Source organism: Grammomys surdaster, unplaced genomic scaffold, assembly GCF_004785775.1.
Source record: "Grammomys surdaster isolate TR1022 unplaced genomic scaffold, NIH_TR_1.0 126153, whole genome shotgun sequence".
NCBI classification, from domain to species: Eukaryota; Metazoa; Chordata; class Mammalia; order Rodentia; family Muridae; genus Grammomys; species Grammomys surdaster.
Window position 1 is genome coordinate 7635327 of NW_021620961.1, and position 19912 is coordinate 7655238.

Here is a 19912-nt window from a genome sequence, read left to right on the forward strand (position 1 = left end):
AAATGAGGGGCATCCAGGCAGAAGAAATAGTTTATAGAAACCATTTTAAGGATCAATAAAAGACTAATAAAAAATCCTGACATAAATCACATTAATAAGCCAGTCAAAATTAAGTACAACCTAGGAAGGGTAATAGAAACTTGGTATAGTGAAAATAGATTGAAGTGATCTTGAAAGGATTCATAAAGAGTTTGTGATAATTAAAGGATCTTAAAAGATCCAAAGTCATAAATCCCTTCAGCAATGTCACTGTTGTGGGAAAGTCCCCTCCATGTGAGAGCTACGAAGAATAGGGTTACAGTAAGAGAAGGGGCAAGCTTGTCAGTCCCTTGTAGTCCTAGAAGAGAAACCAGAGTCAGTCAATGCACAAGGTAGAGAGGGAGAGAGAGAGAGAGAGAGAGAGAGAGAGAGAGAGAGAGAGAGAGAGAGAGAGAGAGAGAGAGAGAAATGTGTTTTCTAATACCCTAAGGTAAGCACTATTAAGATATTAAGATTTCTTTTCCTTTGGCATTTTCTTTTTCAAGACATAACCAATCTAATAATTTTGTTTTAATAAAAAAGAATGGTTTAATACACATTCTTAAGTAAGAAACATTTTCAGTGACCTTTCTTTTACTAAGTTGTTAGAATGAAAGTTTCAAGAAATCCACATGTTGCCAGACATATGGACAATTTCTGTATCAGGTCATACCATCAGGAGGACGAAAGTTTGACTTTATAACATACTATGCTCCAAAATGATGACAGTAACCACGCAACCACATAAACCTCACACTACTGCAGGTGCTTATAAATAGAAAGAATCTAATGGGCAAAACTAATGCATCCCAAATGCATCCCTCGGAATCTGATTTGGAGGACCAGGAGTGATTTCTTTTGCTTCCTTTATTTCTGGAAGTCTTTCTTGATTTCTATCATTGTTTAGTTGTTAGGTTTTCCAACAGCTCATGTGTTGGAGATGTGTTCATGAGATGATGGTGCTTTTGGGAGGTAGTCCAGTAAGTGGTCTTCTTATAGCAAGTAGCAATGGGACACACCATTAAAGGCTACTGTGAGGAGCCCTTTTACCTGTTCTTCTCTTTCTGATCAGCAGAAAATAAGTAGCTTGTTCTCACTGTGCACTCTGTACACTGATGTTCTAGCAAGCCCCAGGCACACAAGGAAGGGAGCCAGGAAATCGAATCTTTTCTCCCTTAAGATGCTTCCTCTTAGATAATTTGTTCCAGTAAATATCCTATTACAAATGGTTATGAGTCAACATGTGGTTGCTGGGAATTATACTCAGGACCTCTGGAAGAACAGTTAGTGCTCTTAACTGCTGAGCCATCTCTCCATTCCCTGGCATACTTTAAAACTTACTTCTCCAAGGTTATAGTTTACCATTTGGCAGGCCTTGGTATTCTGCCCATTCTCTAGAAGATGGAGTTCAATGTGCATGCACCTATGAATAGTACTAATTGGACACAGTAGGTTATGAAAACAAGAAGTCATGGTGGTGGGAGAATGAGGAGTGAAGGGATGGGCTGGATATGATCTACATATGTTACATTCATGTAGGAAATTATAAAAGAGTAATTTTTAGTTTGTTAAAAAGCCTTCACTAAGGATGAACACTAGGAATGACATTATTGAAATTTCCATGAGGAAAAATACAATTTAGAAAGGATTCAAAGGCCATCTACTATATAGTGTTCATTAAAGTGTTGATGCAGATATAAAATGGATAACATCCAGACCCTGCTATATGGGAACAGGACAATACTGGGGACATTTGCTTTGCTTCCCTTATTTTGAACCTGCAAGCTTGAGTTTATGGAAATGACTTGAAGAGGGGATTTGCTTGTTACATTTGCATACATTTATGAACCTCTGGGATATATTTCTGACCCACTTTTGCATCGTTTTCTACCTGTAATTTTGTTTCTTTTTCTGCTTTGTTTTGAATTTGAGTATATTACCCATGTTGTAAGGAATCAAATACTTTTTCTGGATAAGGATTAAAACAAGTGAAATACTAACTTAGGAATTAGCCATATTGTAAGGTATGAAAAGCTTTTCTGGATGAGAGTTAAAACAAGTGAATATGAATTTAGGAACTATTATTCCCTGCTTTAGAATCTTGGGTCAGATAACAACAACATGTAGCTGTGACGCTTAAGAGGAGCTTCTCAAAGTTACCTGAAGATTTTTAAAATGGATACTCTAGATCCTTGCTGAAATTCCTTTCAGATTTAAGAAACTTTTAGCCAGGAGTCGAAAGCAGAGTGTTTGGATTGGCTTGTCTTTGCAGTGGCAGGATTATGGGGGAACTGGAAATGCATCAAGTAACATTTTTTCATTGCTTCTCAGTCATTTTCCCTTCTGTGGGCAATGAATAGTAGTGGAAAAATAACACCACTTGATTTAGGAAACAACAAACAGTAATATAATCAATGTTGTATATCCTAATATCACTAAGTAGATAAGGGTCTTTAATTGGCTGACTTCTTGAATCTTTATTTAGAAGAGCTCACAAGGAAGAAAGGGAAAATCACCCTGTTGGATTATTTAGGCAGTGTTTCCTACATTATTCCTCCTCGTCACCCATAATCCTACGGCACACAGAAGAGACTAAGGCATCAGGTCTCTTTAAAATTCTGGAAATCACAGAGAACTAAACAAATCACTTACATTGAAAACTATAAAGAGAAAAAGGTAGTAAAAGTGTTAAATTTTTTGTACTAATGATGAGATAAACAGTTGCCATAAAATATTAGCCTTATTATGATATGTGAACTCCTCTTCAGCAGAGAATAAGCTTCTGCAGTATTAAAATACTAACACCAATAATCCCAAGCCTGAGAAGGTGAGGTTAAATGATTGATTGCTGAGAGCTGCAGATCAGCCTGGACTAAAGGAATTCATCTTCTCAAAAAAGAAACATCAATGTGTGTGTGTGTGTGTGTGTGTGTGTGTAAAAACTTCTCAGTCTTGTTCTTCATGTTTATAGATGCAGCACATTCTGCTTCTACTTAGACAAAAAGCACACTTCTTAAAGAGAATGCAAAGCTTATTATTACAATATAGCTGCTCTTAAACCTTAGCACAATCATGTAAAGAGATGTATGTGACCTATAGATTTATATTCTTTGGCTCCCCACAAAAATATCTATCTCCATTATTCTCAAGTTTATTTTACACATTAAAAAGAAACATGAAAATATGCATTCAAGAATTCTCGCTGAATTTTTAAAATTTCAAAACATCAAAAACATCTTTCCTTGGTAGGAGAGAAAGATCACAAAGACAGGGCATGGGTCACAGAGACAAGACCTTTGTCATGGAGGAAAATAAGATGACAGTGTGGTGGACTGGAAGATTAACAAAGAATGTATATTAGTTTAACATGGAAATAAAATGCTAGCCTTAAATTTAGAGTCTTATTTTAAAAAGACAAGATACAGAGGCAAAGAATGTCTGAAATTTTATGTTTTGGTATCACAAAATGTAGGTTAATCAAGAATATCATTGATGTAGGTTCAAGAATCATGTTGAAGGTTAATAAATGGAGAGTCACTGTGCCAGCACACTTAGATTCTATCACTTGGGTCAATTATGCAGCCCTTGCCCCCTACTAGTAAGAAAAAAAAGAAAAACCTCACATGTGAATGGAGCATGCAAATATCACCTAGGCCAAACTCTAGGAAGTGATCCGAATGATTTATACAAAAGACCAAGGAGGAAATTAAAAAAACAGACAGGAACAAAAAGAACAAATTGGAGCCAAGAAACCCCTTGGTAGCTACTGAAGCTCAATGTTGTAACTCTACAGTTCTCTCATGCTCTCCAAGGAACCCACTGATGTACTGTCCTGCACACAAGGGAAAGCTCACTTGCCACTAACAGCACTGTATGGTCACACAGAGCGTATGATCCTTATATACCAAAATGCTGGACTTTTTGTTGGTATAATACTTTATCTTGGTCATTTAGAGCCTCTAAATCATATGCTTCTTCAGTATGAACACATTAACTGTTCAATGTATTTCAAACGAAGTTATAAATCTGTACAGACCTGTGCATGCCTGCATCGGTCACAATGCTGTAATGGGCTAGTACATACTTCCTACCAAAAAAGTAATTCTGTTTAATATTCAGAATTAGAAAGCTAAAGCCCACACAGGTAATGCTATATTGAAATATCTCTGTGAAAGATGAAGTGAAGCAAGCAACCCCCTACCAATGATTCCTTGAAAACTAAGAAGAGAACACACAGATCCTGGGCAAGGGGCATGAGTTAGGGATAAAGGCGCAGTCGGAGTAAAGAGAGACAGACAGACATGAGTAGCCCTCTTTTTTCCCCTAATCTGCAGAATTTATCTAGGTGTACTTTTTATTTTCTCAATTCCCTATCCAGTTCAGAAAAAAATCGAACTTTCAGAGCAATTAATGAATGGTCCTAAGATAAATCTGTAATTAATTTTTATAAAAATAGTTAAAAAACATTTTACCTTCAATTTTCCTAAAATCTCACTGTTGAATTTATTATTTATATTGAATATTTTAATGATTTTATCCGGTAATATTTAAGAATTACAGTTTCTAGTATTTATACTTTTCATACATTTGCCACTTTTATTGGTCTATATACAATTTTTAGCTTGGAAAATAGTTTTAAATGTTTATTTTTGACTAAAATTATTCTCTCATTTTAAAAACTGGGTATTGATCACATGGACCTCACTACTGAGCTATATTCCCAATTCTGTTTTGTAATCTCAATTTTTTAAAAAATCTAACTGGATTGCTATTCCAGTTATTACACAATAACTATGAGTCTATTAGTATTGTCTGTTGAGAGTTATTTCCTAATAGACTTTGAAAGGCCCATTTGTGTCTTTCCTAATCACAGTTATTACTGCTTCCAGCCAAAAGGAGGATGGGTGACTCAAAGCACAGAGAGGAATCTTAGCTGTCTATAGCGAACAAGAAAGGTATGGCCTGTGGTCACCGTGATAGTTAGACATCTGCTAACTTCTACTGCTTCTTCATACATGACTATAGCTAAACCTCATGCTCTGACTTCTTACGTGTGCCAACGTTAATGGCCCATACACCATTTTTAGCTCGGAAGAGTTTTAAATGTTTACTTTGACTAACATCATTCAGCTTTTTTTTAAAAAAAAAAAAAAAATTGGGTGTAGAACAAAGGGTCCTACCACTGTGCATATCAGTGATCAAATTTTATAATAAGACACAATAAAAATCAATGTGATTACTCGATGATAAAATATAACTTAATAGATGGACAAACCTGTGGTCGCAGAGGACTCCGCTTCCCTCAGTTTCTGAGCAGCTAGGAGCTTTTCTTGCAGTGCTCGCTGGGCGAGCTGTGTGTCCCAGTCTGCCAGCTCCTTCTCAAAGCGCTGGTTGTCCTCCTCAACAAAATCTCTCAAGTCTGGAGGCAACGTTTCCATTCCAACAAGGGCCTGACCAGTCTCTTTATTAAACTCCTCTGAAAAATCACATTTCAAAAACTAGTATAAAATGAAGAATTAAAGGAAAAATGCAAAGTTCAAAATAGAATGCATTTCAAGTGGAATATAAAATATACACTATTATTATATACAGTTATCATATCAAACAGTATTACCTACATTTTCTTAAATAGTCTTAAAGTGCTCAAAGTCATAATTACTTGAAAATGACTCTAAGGTTTCTGACAAGTTTCTAGAGTCTCAAGAGTAGCAAAGAGTTACAATATGAAATTAACTAAAATGTCTTGTGATTCTAACATGGACATCACCTCCCTTTTGTTATTATAAGACAACATCCGACCTCTGCATATGCTAGAAGCTACCTTTTCACCAAAGTAACAAGTAACTCCTAACTTTGTTAAGCTCAAAATAGAACTAAAATGTTTTTCATGTTAAGGGGTGAAATACAACATAAAATCACATAAACTAAAGAGTTTATCATTACAGCAAGGTGTTCTAACACGTAACTAGTACTTAAATAGTCAGCTTACACTGTTGAGGTGCGGTCTGTTGCTATGTATTGTAATGCTACATTCTGTACGCAAAGGTCTAGGCCTATGAATGAATTCTCACAGTTACAAGCTTTTGATATGCAAACCTTGTTCCTTAATTTAAAACCACTGGTTAAATAAAAATGGCTACAGCCAATATTGTCACAGGGATTTTGGCTTTGAGGCAGAGATTACAGTGTTCAAGCCTAACCAAATACACAATTGTCTGATGGAAGAAATAGGTTTATTTTTAAAAAAAAAGATTTATTTTATGTATATGAGTACACAGTAGCTGTCTTCAGACACACCTGAAGGGGGCATCAGATTCCATTACAGATGGTTGTCAGTCACCATGTGGTTGCTGGGAATTGAATTCAGGACCTCTGGAAGAGCAGTCAGTGCTCTTAACCACTGAGAAATCTCTCCTGCCCTGAAATATGCTTTTGAGAACACCTGAACTGATGTTTGGAACGTATATTAAAAAAAAAGCAAGAGGAGATGGCATGAAGCTCAAATGTCAGTAATGTATGCAAAGTACAAAATGGACAAAGGGCATGAGACTGGAGCAAATGTTAGAGGCCAGAAAACAAACGCCCTCTGTGCTAGACTCAGGTGTCAAAAGCCAGCCAATGTTGTAGCTGAAGCTACTAAGGAGCTCTAAGTATGGAGGAAGACATTCCGATTTCTGTTTATTATTAACTGTGAGTACATACAATGTGATTGCCCTATGCAGGTCCCATTACTGTAGTCCAGCTTAGCTTGTATTACCTCCTCATTCCAGCTTCTCATGAGTACTTCTTAATGGAATTCTCCACCGTCCCTGAATTCATCACACAGCCAAATCATCACCGAAAAGTCCTTACTCAAAACACCACACTGTGGGGCTGAACAGAGCTCAGCAATTAAGACCATTTGCTGCTCTCGAATACCCACATGGTGGCTCACAACAACCATCTCTGACTCTGGATCCACTCCTATCTTCTGGGGACCAGGCATCAGGCTCTTGCACAGTGCATTTGCATAGATGCAGGTAAAATACTCATACACACAAAACAAAAAGTCATCTCTAAATACCAAGGATGGTGGGCCATCGTCTTACCTTGTATTAAGAATTGTGCCTTGTCATTTATGTACATTAAGCAGTATGCACTGGCATTTCTATAACCACCAAAAGAGTCCCTCACTAGTTCTTCCCATGATGACTTGGTCACAGCAATATCATTGTACTTCATCCACCGGCTCTCATGATGGTCAAAGATGTATGCCCAGTAGTGGCCGGCATTAGCCTGGCCTTCATGAACTAAGACAGCATGGAGGCGGTAAGGGACCTGTTATGGAAAGAAAAACAAAGTTGAATTGAATTATACATTCTAGGAAACCATTTCCCAAGGACACCTGAAAGCTACCTATATGAGGAAAGCTGGGACACATTTTTTAAATAAGATAAAAGTCACTGGGATTAAAGTTTTTGAGGATGATCAAAATATCTGAGCCAACTTCCCTGTCCTAGCCCAAAGTCATTTTCATGTCCGAAGCCTACTTCCTTGTTCTAGCCTAAGATTTAGATTCCTGCCTGAAATTACTTCTTTGTTCTAGCCTAATGTCAGATTCCTGCCTGAAGCCTATTTCCTTGTCCTTGACCAATGTCTAGCTTATTCCTTGATTATTTGCATCTATTATGTTGCTAGTTCCTCAACCTAGAACTGACCTTAGTACTTGAATTAATTAAAATGGTATAAAAGCAAATAGGAGGAGGGGGGATGGAATGGGGGTTTCTAGACACGAGAAATGGGGAAAGGGGATGGCATCTGAAATGGAAATAAATAAAACAGCCAATTAAAAATTATAATTTAAAAAAGTTTTTGAGGAAAACAACAGAACAAACAAACAAAACATGCAAAATTATTTAGGGAGAAAAATCCATGGAAATCAAATAAACAAAAATATTTACAAAACGTGTAAGAGAAAGTAATTTTCAAAACTGAAAATAGATTATGCATGCTGGTGGCTAGCCCACTACTTCCGTGCACTGAACAAAGGAGTTACAGTGAACATTTATTCAGTTTCTCTCAGTCTTCACTAAAGCTAAAAAACCAGTCTACATAATCCATGTACATCCAGAGTAAGCTTTCCTGTTTGTTGCTCTCTGGAAACAGTTTGTTACTAACGCAACCGTCCTTGGCCTGCCTCCCACATGTATCTCCTGCCTCAGCATCCTGAGTGCTGGCTTTAAATGCTACCACACCGGGAAAGAAGTTAAAAGCTTAACTGGGCTTCAGAGTTTCTCCCCAAATTATTTACCTCTAAATGGTCATATATTTTCCCCATGGATTTATTTTTTTCTTAATTAATATGCTTGGAAAATTGCTTGTAAATTTTATTGTAGATTTTTTAAAAAGAGTAACTTAGGTATATCGTGAAGAAAATCTGTCATAAAATGTTGTCAGAAATTTTTTTCTCATTAGTTTATACTGTGATACCAAGAATATTGCTTGTTATAATAAAATGTATCCAAGATATATGACAAAACATGTACCAAGAATTAGTGTGAGATAAACAGCATGAAGGTGAGGATGGGAGGATAACTCAGCAGTCAAGAGCACCCGCTGCTCTTCCAGAGGACTGGAACTTGTTCTCAGCAGACATGTCCAGCGGTCCACAACTGCCTGTAACTCTGGCTCTAAAGTCATCCTACACCTTTGGCCTCCCAGGACACCAACACACACAAAAACATACACAGAATTAAAAACAATCCTTACAAATAGTGCACAGGTGAACTGGAGGGTGGCAACAGAGTGACAGGGACCGGCAGCTCAGGTTCACTTACTTGGATCATGGATTTGTCAGAGTACATAAGTTCAACTGTTCGATGGATTCTGGATATGCTTTCCTGCAGATCTACGGATATAAGACGGCACTCAATGGATGGATGATAAGGTCACCTGGATTTCTACTGAGACTAATAAGAGGGGGACCAAGGGCTTTCTTTTATGACCACACAAGCGAGGAGGAAAAGGTTTCTTTAAGGTGCTATTATTGTAGTCTGTGTGAAATGAGATGTTGCTCAGAACAAAGAAAGTTAATAACATGAGAAAATGAAACAACTCAGCTAGGAAATATGCAGAGCCAAGAAAACCAAACTGTATTCAAGTTTCTACACAAAGGTTTCAAGAAATGTTAACGCTCACCAACCTGTACATGTAGAGTGTAGTAGAGAATTTATAGAAAAAATTGACTGAGAATTTATAGAAAAAATTGACTCTGTATGTGTATTTGACTAGAACACTAAAATAGGCAAGGAAAATAGAATATACTATGGAACTTCTATTTCCCATATTTCTACTTATAGTAAAAAAGAATTCTATAAAAGTCTTCAAAGAATGGGAGTTCTCAACTACATAGTTCAAAATTTTTAAATCTGAATAATGTAACTAATGATATCAATACATTAAAATATCACAGAATCATAACATACTGCTAATCAGTTGAAGAGACTCAGGAAGAAACCAGAAGAGGTGACTATAAAAAGTAACTTCAGACTCTGGAAAGACCTATTTTAGGCTGATAGAAAATTAAGAAACTATAAAGGATAAATGTAAGAGCTTCAAACATCTAAAACTTTAATTAACATCATAAAAACAAAACAAGGTACTACAGAGATGGTTCAGTGATTAAGAGCACTAGTTCCTCTTCCAGAGGACCTGGGTTCAATTCCCAGCATACACATGGTGGTTCCCTAAATGTAATCTTGGGGAGAGGTCTGATGCCCACTTGTGGCCTCCACAGGCACTGCACACAATGATGTACCAACATACATGGAAGCAAATCACCCAGACAGAAAATTTAAAATTAAAAAAATATAACAAAAGTAAATAAAAAACCAGCATAAAGGCCAAATGACAAACTAGAAAAGTAATATCCATAGCATGCACTTTAGGCAAAAAGACTAATGTCTAACTGAGTATGTTTTCTTTTAAGAAATAAAAATTAGAAAAATTTCTTACTATAAAAAATAATAACTGCTTCACAAGTTATTATAGGGAATCAGTAATATATATTTGGTCTTGGTACATATTAAATGTCCAAAAATGTTTACAAAAGAGGAAAACTAGATAAATAAGACATTTAAAAATACAATCAATGTATTCATAATGAAGGTAAAGTAAATCAAGACACTGAAATGTCATTTATTGCCTACCAGACTACTCAAGAGTAAATAAAGTACACTTAGGGTTTGGTAGTATCCTGAGAGTATTCTCTCTCACACAAAACTATTTTAAAACATTCAAAATTTTAAAACATATACTTTAGCTGAAAAATGGTACTTTTATTTATTTAAGAATATTATACACACACATATATGTGTAATGTATATGCATATATATGTAATAGGCCAACACTTTCTACAGTTAATACATTAATATTAAATGTTATTCCTGCATTGGAATACTATATAATAGTGTAAAAAATCAATGCTACTATGTAGCCATGCTAGTATGTTGTTTCAATAAGAATTAAACACAGAAAGCAAGAATCCTAAGTAAGTCTTTCCTGCTCCACAGTACGATATGCATAGAATCTTAAGACATGAATGTTCCCCAGGGTCCTCCATCACAAATAACCGATAGAGACTTCACCATGCTCCCTTCCTCTTCCAGGTAAGGACCCACAAGTTTGTCCATTTGAAAATACATTTTACTTAGTTATTCATGCTACGATGAATTAAGTGACCAAGAGGAACTTGATTCCTCCCCCATGCCTGTGGTCATTAACCTCCATGTGTCTGTTTTCTTTTAATATTATTTCAAACATTTGTTTTCTCCCTTTGTGCAGTACCTGACTGTTAAAAGCTTATCAGCATCCACCCTTCTGAACATAAAATTATGAATACAGTCTGCCATGTCCAGAAGGGAATTATTCAATACTCAAAACAGCATTCAATAAACTATTATTAACTATTATATAACTAAACTATGTTTAATTAATGTAGGCAAGTTTTAATATTAAAAGTTATTTTATATATGAACAATATTAAAATAAACTCTCTAGTTACTAAGGCTAACAACTCAAGTATTTACTCTATTAAATCGGACTGGTCTTTATGCATACTTATCTATAAAGAATCAATTTGGCTATCTTTAAGACAGCTAGTGCTGTTTAATGTAACTTCATGCTTTCAATATAAAATTACAATTTTTATATTCCTGGTAGCTGAAGTTATGAGTTAGTAAGGTATATTTTGACATGTGAAAAGAACTATAATATAATCTACCATGAAGTATTATTTTGTTAAAATCAAAAGGCTTATTTTAACGGTTAAAGAAATGAATTCAAATCTATCAAGAAAGAATGGTAGCTTAGCAATACGTGTGTTCATCCATATACACTCCTATATACCAAAGTCTTATTTTGATGCATACTTCCTGAAAATCTTATATAAGCTGGTTCTGGGTCCGTGGATCATATGTATAAATCTCTTAGACTAGATTAAACCATGAGGTTGGAGATGGGGCTCAGCTTCTCTAGCATGATTAAACCTCCAGGTACAAAAAGAAATAAAAATTCACTTTTAAATGGTTACACCTAAAGGAAAACAGGTTTCCCCTCTTCATTATGCAAGCATCAGATGGAGTTCAGAACCAATAAGTACAAATTCTGAGGTTCTATGACATTTCCCCAATGGAGTAGCTGTGAATATCAGTTTGATATAAATTTAGAACATTAAACTGGCAAATCAGACCATCTGTTACATCATTAATCAGCTAAGTAATATGCGGAAACCCTCTTGGTCCCTTTGAATCTGACACTAATAGCAAAAAAGTGGAGAGTCAGATCAGTGTCTCTGACATAAAATCTTTTCAGAAAAGATTAAAAAAAAAAAAAAGAAAGAAAAAAGGAAACAATACAAGTGTTTAAAATGAAATCCAAGGATTTTCCCTATCACTATACAACATCATCTGAAGCAACAGCAGCCACGCTCTGTGAGCTTCTTACCTCGTGTGTCATTTTCTATTTCTGTCCTCCAGCGATGTAAACAGCTCTCCAGCACAGACAGTTCCTCCTCTGTGATGTGCCTCGGTGCCGGATGCATGGGCAAATCTGGAGGTATCCGAGACTGAGTGAAGGGCTTGTGGATCACTGACCTCAAAGACAGAGCAGCACCTGATGCAGGTGATGAGCTGGGCAGGTCTGAAGCAGGGGCTCCCTGCTGTTCTGTTGTGCTGTGGTTTCAAAGCATACACTGCTGGTTAAACTTCCAAACTGAAGCCAAATATACAGACAGCATCCAAGTCCCTCACAATTTCAAGAGGAAATGATTTTAAGGAATACATGAACTGATCAAATATCCTGATGAGACCTTTAGTACAGGAAGAATAAAATCTTATGAGATTGAAATTGTGGCTTAAAAGTAAGAATGCCTTTTTATTTTTAAGTGGAAAATCTAATGCATATTCTAACTAAACATCTCTCCCTAATACCAACTTGCATTACCAGAAACAAATTCTACTCTAAAAGCATTATTGACTTATTTTAAGACATTCAGAAACTAGAAACCAAAACTTTGCAAAGTATAATTCTGACCAGAGAAAAATATATAGATTCTAACAGATAAACACAGACCTACTGAAATGATAAGGAATAAGTTGCTAAGTTGACCCACTTTTTAAAGGGGTTTCTTGAAGTTAATCACAACAGCATATAACTTTATAAAACCAAGTTTGAGTCCATTACAGGATACAGGCAACAGAGCAGCCTGCTGTGTGGGGAAACGTTACCTTGGTAATGACTGTGAGGGTATGGAGCCACTCGTTGAGGAACTAGCATCTATATCATCAACAGGAGAGGTGCAAACAGGTTTACTGGAGGCAAACTCCAATGCATACTGTAGAACATCTACCAATGGGAATCTCTTGGGACCGGAACCATAGCTTAAATATCTAGTAAGAAAATATACAAATGTTTTACCTATATTGTCAGAATAATTTGTGGCTTTAAGTCTTATAAAATAAGACCACATCAATAAGATACCAATGAAACCCACTTTGTTTTTCTCATAAAGAAGGTGAAACTAAATATACATTCAAGAAATGGACTAAATGTTCTCAGAAGGAAGGACTGGAAAGCTTGTCAAAATCTCAAGTCATATGTATGGCCGCACCTACAACGCCATTCCAAACTGTGCCCCAGTGGGAAAACAAAGTCAGGACCACTTGAGACATCTTCATCTCTGAGTCATGCACTCAGACTGCAGGGTCAAGGCAGTCCCGTGTACCATCTTTTACCCAGTGAACACTCTCTGTACACGTGGTGTTACTTATTAAGACTAAAACTCACTGAAAATATATGTTCACACTCAACATTTTGTTATTAATGGGCAAATTAAACATAACTCAGGCCAGCCTGGTCTACAGAGTGAGTTCCAGGACAGCCAGGGCTATACAGAGAAACCCTGTCTCTAAAAACCAAAAAAAAAAAACAAAAAACAAAAACAAAAAAAACCATAACTCAGAAAGTTGTAGGTCACCAACTGGGATTAGGCACACTGCATTTATTTCAGCCTGTAGACTTGCCTGCCTGCACGGCACCCACATTCCACACGTGACGGAATTGTGACTTGGAAGAATATATGCACACACAGCCCCTCCCATAGGGTAGGTGACAGCACCCACTCACTCTGAGCACACTTCTATGGGGTGCACACCCTCCCTTCACTGCCCAGCTTCTTCCTGAGTGATTCACTGTGTGAAGCTTGGGAGGCCAGGGCAGGAAGAGTTTGAATCCTGTTACTCAGCTGCCACTCCTTTCAATCCAGGTAACCCCTTGCTCTGCGCTAGCCTCCGTACTTCCTCTTACAGCACCCGGGGAACAAGCTGGTGATAATCACATCTTTAATTTAAATTTCTAAAATAATTATCTACAGCCTACTAAGGATGCCATCTAACTTCTAAAATAGTTCATCAAAATTCAATCCATAATGACTATATGCATCATATACATTTTAAGTTACCCGAAGCATGTTGAAAATTAGTAATCTAGGTAGGTAATCTATGGCACATGCTTTCGTGCCATAATTTCATGAAGGCTGAAATACCTCTCTAATCTCTGTTGTAACACTGTGAGGTAATCTTTAAGTCTCTTGATCTCTTCACGTTTAATTCTTGTTATTTCTCTGTTTCTGTGCATATACCTATCGAGGAAAAGAATTATCCATTATTAGTGTTTCCAGTATCTTGGAAACCAGTATGATGTTAAATCAATTATCACTACAAATTTTATAAGATATTAGATATAAAACACAAAAATATTTTAACAATTAATATATTTACATTTATAGCTATGTATTTATAAGAAAAATTAAACATATTCCCTTAACAAATAATAAGACACATATCAGTAAACCTTAGCTTGAAGGAAATAACAATTTTATTATACAATTACCCTTCCCTCGCTCGCTGAACAGTTGCAAACCTACCACATGTTTTAGAAAACATACCTGTCCAGATATAAAACTTGGGGAAATTCTAGTTTATTGTGAATTTTTTCTGGTCTTCCCAATGCCTGATTAAATTCAAATCTTGAGAGCTCAAATGTTAATACAGGTGGCAATTCAGTGAACCAATGCTGAAAGAAAATGACAACAGACACTTGGTCAGCCTCGGTCAGGTGTCTCCATCACAGTTTTAAGGACAGGGTATGATCCTGGAGCTGACATCACTGTGCTGACAGCACACAGAGGGACTATGACAGCTTCCTTAAAGCTGAACTTCTGTCTGAAGTGCCCATAGCCTTTGTCCACATTAGAGGACAAAGGGAAACTTATCTATACACTGCTCTTCTTCCTCAGTTGCAACATTCCAAATTCTAACTCGGAGAAAAGGACTCTAGAGCCTCGACTTCTTTGGAACCAAAAAGATTATCAAATCCATGACTTGACTGAAAGGTAAAAAATATTTATCTGGTACAAATGCTCACTGTTCTCATCCTAAAATTGTAAAAAACATTATCTTCCTATTTTCTCTCTTTTTTCTTCCCATTTTTACCTTGAATCTTACAACTACACATTATACTAATTTATGATAAAGACTTCTCATAAGCAAACAAAGTTTTATACTTGTAAAAACTTTCAAATACAAACTAGTGATTAATGAGTTAAATTTCTTAGTGCTCTAAGTGTGTCCTACCCACTCGCCCCTCACACACAAAAAATTGGCAGCTGTTTAATGAACCATGAAATTTAACATTTTTAAAAAGCTTGTTTTCATGTAACAATTTTAAGTTTTACAAAAGGATACTATTTGTTTTGAGATGAATATTTACATTCACAAGCCAACAATTTCAGAGGAGTAAAATAATAAATATTTTTAAGTATTTATATTTATAAGCTGTGCACAAGAGACTATTAAAGGTATTGGAAGCCACATTACAGGTATAATAGCTTCCAGTGACAAAAAGTGGTACCAAACACCCTTCAGTGAGTGCACACCAACTTAATACAGGAATAAACATGGCAGGCTGAGGAAAATGGACTGGAATAGAATCTTGATGGTGGCACTTGTCTCCAAATAAAGCTACTAAAAGTAAATACCTATGTGTGGCTCATTCTTCCTCTCCAAACACTAATGATTGCTGGCTAAACAGAGGTTGAATTGAAGATGAGTAAGGTTTTCCCCGTTAAAATATAAAAAACATGATTTATAAGAGTCAACAAAACCTAACATAATAAGCATTTAAAGATGTAAAAGAGAAAAGTCACATGATAGCATGTGGTGTAGATTTTGTTGTTTTGTTGGTTTTGTTTGTTTGTTTGTTTTGGTTTTTAGAGACAGGGTTTCTCTGTATAGCCCTGGCTGTCCTGGAACTTACTCTGTAGACCAGGTTGGCCTTGAAATCAGAAATCTGCCTGCCTCTGCCTCCCAAGTGCTGGTATTAATGGCATGCGCCACCATTGCCTGGCTGGCAAAGTTCTTTTTTAAGATTTATGTTCATTTTTATTTATGTGTATGTGCCTGAGTCTTTGACGCTGTCCATGTCTTTGCTCATGTCTGTGTTTGACATGGAGCCTACAGTCCATCAGAAAACACTGGATTGATCCCTTGGAGACAGAGTGACAAGTGTGGATGAGTCTCCTGACATGGGAGCTTGGAACTGAACTCAGAACTGGAAAAGCATCGCATGCTCCTAACTTTAAAGACATCTCTCCAGCCTTTACCCTTGACTTCTTTACCATATCTAAAGTTAGGTAAAAATTAAAACATTGTCTCTGATATTTCATAAACAAACTTCTGAGTGATTACTTAGGATAATCTTCCACACACCATTTTGTGACACATAAACAGGCAAGTATAGTTTTTCCTTATTTTACCTCAATGCTTTAAATACCATCTTTACAACTAATTTGAGACACATTTTAACTGATGAGAACCTTCAATGGCTGAGAAAAGTAAGGTGACCCAAACTGTGATAGAGTCTTCTGCACAGCGTCTGTAACTCACGAAAAGACGCTCACAGAACATTAGGTAGCATGCCTGTACTTGTAACACATTTTCTCCATTAGCCACAGTCACTTCTGCTCTAGTATAAGGTGAAAAGATGGCATTATCTCGGTCTACAGCTCATGAGGACAAGATAAAAAAAGTTTCTTAAATTCACTTTAAGGAATCACTAGTTCTGTGCCTAGCCCTGAACTATTAGTGGTTTAAGTATAGTTGCATATAAATAGAATTTTATATAGCAAAATATATTAATTTATTCCCCCCAAACAAGTACTCATTTCTTACTAACTATAAATTAACATTACCATGTAATGCTTCTTTTGTGTTGGGTATGGGAAGGAAAAGTGGTCAAAGGGTCTCAAAGGCCAGGCTGTCTTAAATCCTGTATGGACCCCAGGCTAGCCTTGAACTAGTGATTCTTGCCTCATCTTTTGTAATACTGGGATTAAAAGCATGCACCAATAGCTCAGCATCATTTTGTACATATTAAGCAGATGCACAGTAACTATAAAATTTTATGTAAATTATGTGATTCGATTTGAAATTGTCACTGTCTTGTCCACTAAAAATGTAACAGGAAATAATGCAGTGAAGATCCATATATCCTCATACATGGAACATATGTCCAGATATCAATCAGCAATCACTTCACAGTGGCTGATTTGGAAGACAATGATTTGTGCTGGCTTCTATAGTAGTGTGCATCTTCTCCAACAGGTGCAACAGGTGGATACAGATGGATGAATACATCGATGGTACCAAAGGGAGAAGGAAACTGTTGACTTTGGAAACTAAATCAGCCATGTAGATAAGCGGGTTTGGGGAGTATTAACGTCAGTTCTTTCACAGAAACGTAGCATCTTCCATTTTACCTTATGCAATCAAATAGCAATCTCATAAGAACAGACATGTCTGCTCTGTAGAAACGGGGGCTACTATACAGAACCATGGGTGAACGTTAGCTTAGGTAGAAACTAACAGGAGTTTTTCATTTTTGAGTTGACTACCATGCTGCTGATGACCACTACTTTAATGGGAAATCATAAAACATGAAACAATGTCCTGAAAATGGACAACAAGTCAAAGAATAAAGAGAGATAAAAACTTTTGAGATTAGAATCTGACATAAATGACATATCGGATATTCTGTCCAAGTTTCAGAAATGTGTCTTAGGTTATTAAATACAACTATATTTTTGAATATTTTGTCTGTCATTCTCAGTGATGTGATCAGAACCTTAACCTTGCATTAGGCCATTTAAAAGAGAACGGGAAAGAAGAGGATAATAGACATGGCGGACTCACCTCCTGGCCTGATTTTCCTGAATTATCCGAGTGTAAGGATTCGATCTCCCCTTCAATCATCGCAGCCTCCAGACACTCATGCAGGTCTTTGAATCCATTGACCTGAAGTGGATACTGACCAAACATTTCAGTGTTTTCAAATTTTTTTCCTATAGGATGGTTGGAGAAGTTAATTAATGTTCTTCAACTTGGCTTTTCAGCTACAAAAATAAGTGTTTATATAGTATGTATGGATTCTTTCCCAAACCTGAAAGAGTTGTGCTCCAGAGAAAAATGGGTGAATAGAACTTTCCTACACACACACACACATTCGCACACATACATACATATGCATGTATGATAATTGATAAGGAGAGCTTTCCACTGACACATACATAAAATGCATGTGCATACATTCACACGTAGCCAGACAGTAATTATAACTCATATGTATATGAGCTCTAAAGATAAGACACTGAGCTAACACAGGATGTGTGTATATATGCACACATAAACTTGTGTGTGTGTGTGTATGTAATTCAGCTACATTAGAAGGCATCACAGACACCCATTTGTCATAAACCAACTAATGATTCAGTAGGACAATTGTTATAGATAAGAGTATAAAAGAGCTAACCTAGTGTTAGGAATGGATAAGTAGGGCAATGAAGACAGGAAATTGACATTTAACCTGAGATTTGAACTTGAAGAGTGAGTAGAAGGTAACTAGGCCAGATTGTTGGACTGAGGAGCATTCTTGGCTAAGAAACAGCAAAGTCATAATATTAAGGCTCCAAAACTTGGCATGTTTAAGGAACCAAAGAAAGATAAGAACATCTTATGGATGTAATATAGTTTGGTGGGGGTTAAGATTTATAACATATTCCAGTCCTACTTATAATTTTCTTGAACTGTATTCAGCAAAATAGAAACACAGAGCAGTCATATCCATGAAGGCATAGAATCACAAGCCCTGGGGCTTGCTTTGGTGGAAACACACACACACACACACTTAATATATGACATGGAACATGAACAGAGCCAAGTGGCAGGTTGTACACAGGATGCAGATAGCACAACAGAAAGTTGAGGATTAGAAAGTCCCATGTTCCTCCCATGGACAATGCATGGTCTCCCGGGACTGAATGCATAAGTCTAGAACTCTTTCCCTCTCTGTTCTGCAGCAGTAAAAGTCACTGATGCAGAGTGACTGGGAGATTTTCATTTCAAAAGTTCAGTATGACAGTTTTCTAATTCCTTCATTTCTAATAGTTCGATATCACAATGGTGAATATGACTGCCTAGGGAACTGGAAGAAAAGGAAAAGAGATTATACCAAACCCTGTGGAACCTACCTTTACATACAATAAGAAACATGCACAGGCATACACACACACACACACACACACACACACACACACACCCCTTCTAAAATGAATGTAGTGTCCCAAAGTCCAGAGAAATTTGTTTTTAAGGAAGAGACAAGATAAATAAAAAGAAAAGTCGATCCCTAAACTGGATTTTGTGAATTTGCTCATAGGTAGAAAATCCACAACTTCTCAAAGTCTACCTTTTTCAGAATTGTGGAGCTAGCAACTACAGCAAGGTGTGTTAAAAAAAGAAAAAACGTAATCTGGTGAAACTACCTCTTTACTACAAGGGGCAAACTTTTGAGTAGGAATTAGTGTTTTTCTTTTTAATTTCTGTGATATGAAGTAGCAGAACACATAGAAATACTGAGGTGAACTACAAGGGAAAGGAAGAAGTTAAGGATTCTGAAAGGGGAGTGAATGAAATAAAGCTACTTAAGAGCATGAGACCCAGAGCTCAGAGCATGAAGGGATGCTGCGGCCATACTCTTAGTTTCTAAAGAGAAAGAGGGAAAGGTTGTGGTGAAGGTGTGAATAAGTAGAGCTAATGAAATCTGAATTGCTCATACAGAGGGAATGAATTTCTTCTAAAAAGAAATTAAGATGTTGGAGTTGAATTCAGAGTGTTGGATAGACGTTGCAGGCTTCAAAATAGTTGAAAATTGGAAAGATATTTCTCAGAGAATGAGAAGCATGAGAAGACAAAGAAATAAAGAAAAAAGGAAGGAAGGAAGGAAGGAAGGAAGGAAGGAAGGAAG

General features: G+C 36.5%; 1 protein-coding gene across 1 annotated transcript in view; it reads right to left on the reverse strand.

Annotated features, from left to right (window-relative positions):
* The window catches only part of Usp25 (ubiquitin specific peptidase 25), a 105513-nt gene that overhangs the window by 25748 nt on the left and 59853 nt on the right, over positions 1-19912 (reverse strand). Inside the window, exons 10-17 of the mRNA XM_028757207.1 lie at positions 17806-17954; positions 14502-14629; positions 14100-14195; positions 12784-12945; positions 12002-12228; positions 8835-8905; positions 7107-7335; positions 5294-5494 (exon numbers count right to left, since the gene is read on the reverse strand). Coding sequence (XP_028613040.1) covers positions 5294-5494; positions 7107-7335; positions 8835-8905; positions 12002-12228; positions 12784-12945; positions 14100-14195; positions 14502-14629; positions 17806-17954 — 1263 coding nt within the window. The remainder of the gene's footprint in view (positions 1-5293; positions 5495-7106; positions 7336-8834; positions 8906-12001; positions 12229-12783; positions 12946-14099; positions 14196-14501; positions 14630-17805; positions 17955-19912) is intronic.